Source organism: Solanum lycopersicum, chromosome 8 (assembly GCF_036512215.1).
Source record: "Solanum lycopersicum chromosome 8, SLM_r2.1".
Taxonomy (NCBI): Eukaryota; Viridiplantae; Streptophyta; class Magnoliopsida; order Solanales; family Solanaceae; genus Solanum; species Solanum lycopersicum.
Window position 1 is genome coordinate 40,489,048 of NC_090807.1, and position 9,762 is coordinate 40,498,809.

Below are 9,762 nucleotides of genomic sequence, written 5' to 3' on the forward strand. Positions count from 1 at the left end.
ACTCGCTGACCGGGCAGCGAGACCCCCGTCCTTTCTGTTTGTAGCGGGTCCGATTCAAGGCATTCAACAAAGCTTTAAATATATTTTTCAAATAAAAACAATTGTAATTTTTTATTGGGTGAGAATTTTGAAAAATGTCTTTTTATTTTTTAAGGATAAGTCATTTCCTCGAAAAATATGTTTTTGAGAAAGCATTTAACCCACCAAACATCGGTAAATGTTTCCTTTCATAGCAAACACACCCTTGGTTTCTTTCTCCCATTACTGCCCTATTGCTGTTCAAATCCTTTTTTCATGGATAGGGTAAAATAGTGAATGAAGAGAAGCCTTTCACATGAAACATAAATAACATATAAGAGTACATAAATAGTTGTCCATTTATAGCATGGTCTTTATGAAAATAAAATAAATATAGTTATTGTTTGTCAATAGCAAGAAGCAGCTCTAAGTGATGACAAATCATCAAATGGACGAAGTTAACTACTGCTATATTGGTTGCTCATTGGTAAGAGTCGTGGCGTTGGGTGGCTCACACCATTTACCATCAGACTCTGAAGGTTCAATAACGACTACTCCACCGTCGTTTAAACCCAAAGCTAACTGGTTTGGATTTTCAGGATGAGCAGCAACCACCACAGGGAACACATGAGCACTGCAACTTGAATAGTAAAATGACTAGTGAATACAAAAACCAGTTGAGGAGTACTCCGATAAACTATAAATTAAAGCACATCGAATTATTGATTACCTCAAATCAGAAGTGAGGAAAGTAGAAGGATCAATCTCATATTTGGGAGAGAGATCTGAAGCAGAGAGTATCAAAACGATCCCATCTTTCATAACAGCATATATCCACTCACTATCACATGAAAATGTTGCATGTGAAATTCGCGCACAGAAGTTTTTGATTATCCACTGTCAAATAAAATAAAATAAAATTTGTAAATTATTGTTGATATGGACAGACAACAGTATGCATGGTTTTCTTTTTACTACTATAATAGGAGCCAGGGAGCACCTGCTTCACACATTCTAGCTTTGTTGGTTCATAGATTGCAATTTGAGTCTCATGTACAACAAGGAAGCATTTCTCATCTCGCTGAAATTCGACAGATGTCTCTGATACTTCTGTTGGTAACCAGTCTGCAGATGTCTGCAACATTGTACTTCCTTCCCTCTCCCAGTTTGTTGAATTCCACACCACTATCTGGAAAAGTAAAGAAGAAGACGGCTGTTAGCCGGTTCATTCAAGTAAAAGAGTTGATACTAAAAAGACTACCAATCATTTATCGCAAAGGAAACAACTTGGAAGCAATTATTGCAGGTGTGTAGGTTACCCATCCATGCTGCTTTTGCTTTCCATCCAATACGAAAAACAAATTAGGGCTTAGAGGTCTAACTTATCAAATACGACACAAAATGTGCTATTAGATACTTCAAAGTTAACTTGTGTAACATATAGCAAACCAATTGTCAACTTCTTTCTAATGGTGAAAGAAAGAACCTGAGAGTCTGCTCCTGAAGAAACAAGCACATTCATTGTGTTAGAGAATGCTAGTCCAGTAATCCTTTTAGAGTGTCCATTAAGCCTGCTTATTAACTGAAAAATGAAATGAAAAAAAAATCAACTTCGGCACGTATTTGACACTTTCCTCAAAAGAAAGCGGGAGGCAAATATGACACCTCCTCCGTACGGACACTGTAGACAATGATTGTCAAATCATCCATCCCAACAGCAATCACATTGTTATTAGTCGGGTGGCAAGCGATACATGTTGCTGCAGGTTTAGGAGGTGTGATACTTTTCATAATCTGCATTTATCAAGAACAAGAAGGAACGGTTAATGTAACCAATATACAGTAACTAATTAACATGATTTGATTACTTCAATTAGGAACAGAAGGAAACTTTCATGGCCAGAGGAATGGATATAGAGAGGTAGAAGCATTTCATTATGCAGCGCATAAACTTCATTTTCTTGTAATCACCTTATAGAGGTTTATATTAAATATAGAAACCGCTCCTCCGGATGCCGAAAGTGCATAAAAACCATTATTGGTCAAAGCTATGCAAGGTGAAACTGCTCCTGCATCACTACTGAGCAGACTGTTTTCCGGAACCACCCCACTCCTTGGTTGCCATAGTTGAGGAGTGCATTTTGGTGTTGTCTACATCATAAACATGTTGGTCAGCCAACAAATGTAAATATTTAACCTGTTTTCTTAGATATAAACCATTTTCTAAAACTCCTTTACCTGGCCAGTCAAATTAGAATCACTCTCGGACCATTTCCAGATTAGATGAATACCACCTGTGACTAAGGCCACAAGAATATTTCCTGCCTGAGCATATGCTAACCTACACACCTGCAATAACCGATTGCAATTTCAATAAGAAGTTCCCTCATTTTTAATTTCAATGAGTCATATTATGAGATTTCAATAATCTAAGAACAATTTCGTACCTTATTTGTCTTCACTTCCGAGGGGAGCCTCAAAGATTGACATCGTGAAATTTGGACGACCTTAGAGGTGCTCGGATTCCCTAATATCTTGTGATGCTCCATCTTTGCCAGGTTTTCTGCTGTCATTTCCTATACAGCACTCAATCAATTTGAGAAGTCACTAAAAAGCTATCTCTATAATTTTGTTAAATATGTTTAGAAAAGGTGGAAACTGAACAAACTAGCATAGATGGAATGGAAATAAATATATCAGAAATAATTGATAACAGAAACATCAGGTTCTTTCTACACGAACCGGAGGGACAATGCCATCAATCGAGCTACTATTAGCAGGACCACTTAGGGAATTGCCTGCAAGCTGTAGAGAACAATAAAAAGGTAAACCATAGCTATTTTCTTTCTTATCTTGATAAAAAAAGTTAAATTTGATATGCAGACCTCTCTTGTAGAAAGATATGTAGAGGCATCCAATGAAGTTTGAAGCAAAATGCGGCCACCATCATTTGCCAAGATTTTGACACTGTTATGATCCACAGAGACAGCCAATAAAGTGCCATTCTTGTTGAATCGAACATATGGACTTGCCTTGATAAAGAAAACGAGAATTTCAGACTGTGTTATACTTCAGAAGTAAGTACAGTTAAAAGAGGGAATTTGCATAAGCATATGTTTATATCAAACCAGCTGCATTTTCTGGTTTTCGTTTTTAAGTATTGACTGATGTTAGTGTCCACTTCAGCAATGACTTAGAAAACAGAGAAAAAAGGGAGAAAACGTTCATCTTTTAGGATTCTGGTAAGATGATTATAGCTAGTAGAGTACATACAGGAAGGTCTCCACCAGCATCGACAACTGTCAAGAGTTGAGCATCATTAACATTCCAAAATTTGATTACATGGGAATCTCCAGCAGCCACATAGTTATTCCTGCTGATATCGAATTCCACAACACCCGAAGAACATTTGCCAAGTCCAAGGTAGGTCCTTACTATGAAACCATCAGTTTCATTCCATTCCACCAAGTGGGAGTCTCCATCTTTATTAGTCCCACATGAAAAAAGCCTACAAGCTTCAAAACTAAATATCCGTCCCAACAAACCAAAAACAAAAAGCAGAAAAGAATGAAATGAGTCTGGTCAATCACCTTTTACCATTAGCACTGTAAAGCATTCTCATGCAACATTTACTAGGAGCCTCGTAAGAAACACATGGTCCCGAGTTTTCATATATCCATGCTTTTATTTCACCATTAGTTGATGTTGATAATATAAACTGAGGCAGAAAAATGAATCAGAATGCTCTAAATATCTATATAATTTTAGAAAGGAGCTTTAGCAGTATAAAGAGGTATAATTACATGAACATCTTCCTTCTCGTGAGGGCAAAGAGAGTAAACGGGGGCTTTATGACCTTCAAAAGTATATTGTTTCGCACCATTGTTAGCATTCCAGACCTTCAAAAAAGCAGTTGAATGTTAGCCAATTTCTCTGTCATGATTTAACCAAATTAGAGTTCCTAATTGTATTTAATTTATTTAACATGTAAACAAACAAACCTTGACCAACATGTCCTCGCCGCACGTTATGACAAGAAGTTGGTTATTTGGCTTAGAAAATGCAAGATCATTTATACTTCCAAAATGAGCCTCAATCTGAGAAAGTAAAATCTCTATCAGAAATAAACACAAACAAAAAAGAGAAGAAGAAATTTTAAGCAAAGATGAATTTGCAAAAAAATACCTCCAGATGGTTTTCAGCATGATTGTCATTATTATGATAACTATATAGTTGAACAATGTTCTTAGAGGATGCAACCCCTGTTCATTTGTTCCAAGTTTAAAGCAATATTAACCAAACCGAGGACCAAATTCAGAAAATAAGTTCCTCTCCAAATCAAATATATGAAGACATACCAAAGAGAGAGCCATCGGGATTCCATAGGACTCGATTTACTGAGATCCTCGGATCTTCACCCATACTTTTCTGAACAGTTATGGCCACCACCTTTAGTTAAAGTAAGAAACTAAGTTTTAAGTTTTAGATATCAGTTATAAGTACTCATACCAGAAAGTCCGGTGAAAAAACCTCTACTTCCCAGATCATTAACGTTCTTCGAAACAACATTTTTCCAGAACTAACATCCCACAGCTCTACGCTTCCACCACCGTCTCCAACTGCAAAATAATATCATCACTAGAAATAAATTTCAGGATTCAAAATCTTTATCACAGATATTTCAGTTTGCGAACTATATTTTCAATGAGAAACCTATCAGAAGTGTCTGTTGAACAGGGTGAAAATCCATTGTGGTTGGATAATAGTTGACCGTCGGATAAATGCTTCTGATTGTTGGATAATCGCTGGCCGTCGGTGGATTGCCAATGGTTAAAACACGTTCAACGGTCTTCGGAAAGTCATCCGAGAGGTTAACCGATGCATCCTGGTCTTGACAAGGAGCAGTTTTGGATAACACTTTCTGCATGAATATAAGTACTCAAGGAGTTCAAATTTACTGATATGCAAATAAACCATCAAATGAGGACATGCTCTTAAACTGGGAGAATAGAATGACTGTGTGTTCAAAGTACATCACCTCGTTCATATTCCTTGTAGTGTTTACATCAGATAAATTACCAGAATCCTGAACAGCCTTCGAAGTAGAAGCTAATAAGAACAGCCAACACAAAAAAGTCAAGAGCGACACTATTGTTTATTAATATATAGTACTCTACAACTGCATGGTAAGTTTCCTGAAGCAGCAGCCTCACCAGAAGCTATGTCATCAGTTACAATGGAAGAACTAGAATAATGTATTTGTTGACAATCTGGGTTTGCAGACGATATGGTTTTGCTAGGCTGAGGAAGAAGGATTCAAACATTAGTGGAAAATGTCTTCAATGTGAAGTAATGCTATAATCTAATCAACTGTTCAGAATAAGTTACCCTTGGCATTTGCGTAAACGACTGATCTGGATTAAACGCCGATGTAGTTTCGCTAGGCTGAGGAAGAAGGATTCAAACATTAGTGGGTAATGTCTTCAGCAGATGTGAAGCCTATAATCTAATAAACTGTTCAGAATAAGTTACCCCTGGCAATTGCGTAAACGACTGATCTGGATTTGAAGCCGATGTAGTTTCGCTAGGCTGAGGAAGAAGGATTCAAATATTGTGGGTAATGTCTTCAGCAGATGTGAAGTAATGCCTATAATCTAATAAAATCTTCAAAATAAGTTACCATTGGCATTTGCGTAATCGACTGATCTGGATTTGAAGCCGATGTAGTTTCGCTAGGCTAAGGAAGAAAGATTCAAACATTAGAGGGAAATGACTTCAGCATATGTGAAGTTAATGACTATAATCTAATAAACTCTTCAAAAATAAGTTACCCTTGGCATTTGCACAACCGACTGATCTGGATTTGAAGCCGATGTGGTTTCGCTAGGCTGAGGAAGAAGGATTCAAAACATTAGATGGAAATATCTTCAGCTGATGCGAAGTAATGCTACAAAACTCTTCAAAATAATTTACCTTTGGCATTTGTATAATCAACTGATCTGGGGTTGTAGCCGATATGGTATTGCTAGGCTGAGGAAGAAGGATTCAAACATTAGTGGGAAATGTCTTCCGCAGATGTGAAGTAATGCTATTATCTAATATTCTCTTCAAAATAAGTTACCCTTGGCATCTGTGTATCCGGCTGAGCTGGGGTTGCAGCCGATATGGCTTTGCTAGGCTGAGGAAGAAGGATTCAAACATTAGTGGGAAATGTCTTCCGCAGATGTGCAGTAATGCTATAATCTAATAAACTCTTCAAAATAAGTTACCCTTGGCATCTGTGTATCCGGCTGAGATGGAGTTGCAGCCGATATGGCTTTGCTAGTCTGAGGAAGAAGGATTCAAACATTAGTAGGAAATGTCTTCCGCAGATGTGAAGTAATGCTATAATCTAATAAACTCTTCAAAATAAGTTACCCTTGGCATCTGTGTATCCGGCTGAGCTGGGGTTGCAGCCGATATGGCTTTGCTAGGCTGAGGAAGAAGGATTCAAACATTAGACGGAAATGTCTTCCGCAGATGAAGTAATGCTATAATCTAATAAACTCTTCAAAATAAGTTACCCCAGGCATTTGCTTAACCAACTGAGCTGGGGTTGCAGCCGATATGGCTTTGCTAGGCTGAGGAAGAAGGATTCAAACATTAGACGGAAATGTCTTCCGCAGATGAAGTAATGCTATAATCTAATAAACTCTTCAAAATAAGTTACCCCAGGCATTTGCTTAACCAACTGAGCTGGGGTTGCAGCCGATATGGCTTTGCTAGGCTGAGGAAGAAGGATTCAAACATTAGACGGAAATGTCTTCAGCAGATGCAAAGTAATGCTATAATCTAATTAACTCCTCAAAATAAGTTACCTTTGGCATTTGCATAATCGACTTATCAGGGGCTGCAGCCGATATGGTATTGCTAGGCTGAGGAAGAAGGATTCAAACATTAGTGGGAAATGTCTTCCGCAGATGTGAAGTAATGCTATTATCTAATAAACTCTTCAAAATAAGTTACCCTTGGCATCTGCGTATCCGACTGAGCTGGGGTTGCAGCCGATATGATTTTGCTAGGCTGAGGAAGAAGGATTCAAACATTAGACAGAAATGTCTTCAGATGCGAAGTAATGCTATAAAACTCTTCAAAATAATTTACCCTGGGCATTTGCAAAACCAAATGATCTGGGGTTGCAGCCGATATGGTTTGGGTAGGCTGAGGAAGAAGGATTCAAACATTAGTGTGTGAAGTAATGCTATAACACAATAAACTCTTCAAAATAAGTTACCCCTGGCCTTTGCATAATCGATTGATCTTCAGGTATGGAACACTTGTGATCAATGAAGAGTGTTTTGATCTCCGGTTCTTGCTGAGGATTTGCACAATGAGCATGCTGCCAGTTCAAGCTGTATATATTGAAATGATATCAGCTCTTTGCAAACATCCATAAAAGGTATAAATAGGAAACTAAGACAGTATCGAGTGCATCATACGAATGAAACGAGGGGATAAAAAAGGCTAAATTAGATTATATTGTAGTGGGTGGAGTTTCAAATAGTCACCGCTCAGCTGAATATAAATACGCAGATTTCAGAAAAGAGAAAATAGCAAGATAAAACCTTTGATTAATTAGACGGCGCAATCTTGACTTGGTTAATTCTGGAAAGTGGAGTTTTCCATTTAACTGGGGGTTTGTTTCAATGACAACCCTAAGTATCTTCATTATGCGGTTCCTAGCAGTTAATGTGTCTCCATATAAAGCAAGTGAAGGATGTTCTCTGTAGACAGAAATTAACAATAAAAGTTTCTATTCATGCACGCCCTTGTACAATTTTATATGACGGACAGATAATTAGTATAACCTAACCTGAAGTTATCGAATGTAAGAAGCTGAGTCATCTCAGCATAAAGCTCTTTATTTGTCTCGGCAAACACTTGAAGGTCTTTCATAAGGATCTCAAGAGCAGTTTTACGATCTTGCCTATCACCAAATCATTATATATATAAGAACTTTGTCTAAAGAGCAGCTTGACAATAATGCATATATTACATCTGAATTATGATTACCTGTCGAGTGCCTCAAGGAACTTCTGTTTCCTAATCTCGAAAAACATTTTTTTAGAATATCTGCTTTCAGTGACACCAGTGAAACCTGAAAGATAGTTCTCAATTTCATCCCACTTGCCACCGAGAACGAGAGCTTCAATATGTCCCATGTCAAAGAATAACTCTGACTCCTGCCCTAACCTATTTCACAATTTAACAAGTCAGATAAAATTGTATCTTATTCTTATACGCGTCCACTGAATAGAAAGACTGAAATAAGATGGAACGCACATGCGAGCAGTTTTCGTGAAGTTCTCCTCTTTGCAGAATTGCAATATCAAGAATATAAGGTCCTTACTAAGAGACATAGCCAAATGTTTTCTTTCTTGCCTTCAAAACCTTCAGATAATCAGAGAGATCAGTAAGAAGCATACGACATGTAGAACCACAGTAGCTTTTGTTTAGGCCTTGTAAACCTACGACAGTGAACTCAATTATTATCGTATATCTTTGTTAAATTCAAATTATATAACGAGTAACTACATTTGACCTCATTCCTTCCTCAAACAGATAGGTAGGCACCACAACGACTCAGTCAATAAGCTTTCCATTTCCCTTATATAAAGGAAAATGAGGCAGAATTTTTTTAGAGGGACCAAAAAAATTCACAAGACGAAGTAGAATAATGGAGGAACAATCTCAAAAGATGCACAAAAATGCCAAAAATCTTGTATCAAGAATCAAGTGCTTTCTACGTCATCTCATACCTTCTAATTGGTATTTATCTCCAAAATTCTCGAAGATACACATACAAGGTTTGCTTGTTACTAATATAATCGAGCCTCTCTTCTTCTTTAGATCCCTCGTTTCACTCGATCCAGAGTCAAGAATATTCAAACATCACAATCTAATGAACAACAAGGTTTACTTATGAAATGAATGTGGAATGTAACGGAAAATTAAATACAAACAAAATCGGTAACAACAAGAAAAACATCAACTTTTATGTCTAGATTAGCATCTTACACAAAAGGATACATAGATGTTAGAACGATTAATACACAAATCACAATTCTCCACTTCAATTCAATTCCATCACAAATCAAAACTAAAAAAAAAAGAGAAACATTTCTTTTCTGCGGATTAATCAATGCCAAAACAAATAAAAAAGAAACAGAGAAGATTAAATCAAATACAATTCAGAGAATTGTAAAACCCGTTTCATCGATCAAATCAAAAAAAAATAAATTCACAAAAGTTTTTGAAGATAGAAAAATGTAAGTTTTATTCTAAAAAGGGAAAACAGCGGCTTACCTGTCTGCAGTGCAGTGCAGTGCTGTGCTGTATAAAAGAATTGAGGAAAGTTGGCTATACTTCCTTCCTTTTTATAGCTAATAAAAATAGACTATAAGTCAGTTGCCTTATTATTATAAGTGACTTCACTTATCATGACAAAACCAGCTACATTTTCTATCGCTTTCAAATAGAATATTACTTCCCCATTCTGCGTTTTTTAAATTATTTTTTAATAATATTTTAATATTAACAAGACCTAAAATATAGGGTAAGAGAAAAGTAGGTGGTAAGACTTATTAGGAAAATTAATAAAGTAATAAGATTTTTAAAAATTAAGTAATCATAAAATATATTGGTAAACACTCTATACTCCCTCGCCCACTTTTAATTGTTTTCTATTTATAGAGTCATATCATA

General features: G+C 36.6%; 1 protein-coding gene across 21 annotated transcripts; it reads right to left on the bottom strand.

Annotated features, from left to right (window-relative positions):
• Positions 1-328: 328 nt before the first annotated feature.
• On the bottom strand, positions 329-9,431 carry LOC101248801 (topless-related protein 1-like). Of its 21 annotated transcripts, none has more exons than XM_010326518.4 (39): positions 9,364-9,431; positions 8,341-8,448; positions 8,071-8,250; positions 7,871-7,984; positions 7,623-7,781; positions 7,292-7,409; positions 7,162-7,218; positions 7,024-7,080; positions 6,876-6,932; positions 6,728-6,784; positions 6,582-6,638; positions 6,436-6,492; positions 6,288-6,344; positions 6,140-6,196; positions 5,992-6,048; positions 5,850-5,906; positions 5,699-5,755; positions 5,551-5,607; positions 5,407-5,463; positions 5,232-5,319; positions 5,057-5,127; positions 4,732-4,939; positions 4,528-4,637; positions 4,377-4,446; positions 4,204-4,280; positions 4,020-4,115; positions 3,822-3,917; positions 3,609-3,736; positions 3,292-3,526; positions 2,904-3,050; positions 2,761-2,823; positions 2,466-2,594; positions 2,257-2,367; positions 1,990-2,169; positions 1,684-1,812; positions 1,505-1,600; positions 1,019-1,207; positions 749-915; positions 329-652 (listed from the first exon to the last, which is right to left on the bottom strand). In XM_010326518.4, the coding sequence occupies exons 2-39, from the start codon at positions 8,415-8,417 to the stop codon at positions 487-489; spliced, it is 3,945 nt and encodes a 1,314-aa protein (XP_010324820.1). In that variant the 5' UTR covers positions 8,418-8,448; positions 9,364-9,431; the 3' UTR covers positions 329-486. The 21 variants fall into 21 exon arrangements, with proteins under 21 accessions (XP_010324820.1, XP_004244915.1, XP_010324819.1 ...); XM_004244867.5 differs by having other exon boundaries at positions 329-658; XM_010326517.4 differs by lacking the exon at positions 9,364-9,431 and adding an exon at positions 8,817-9,153 and having other exon boundaries at positions 329-658.
• Between the last annotated feature and the right edge of the window lie 331 nt (positions 9,432-9,762).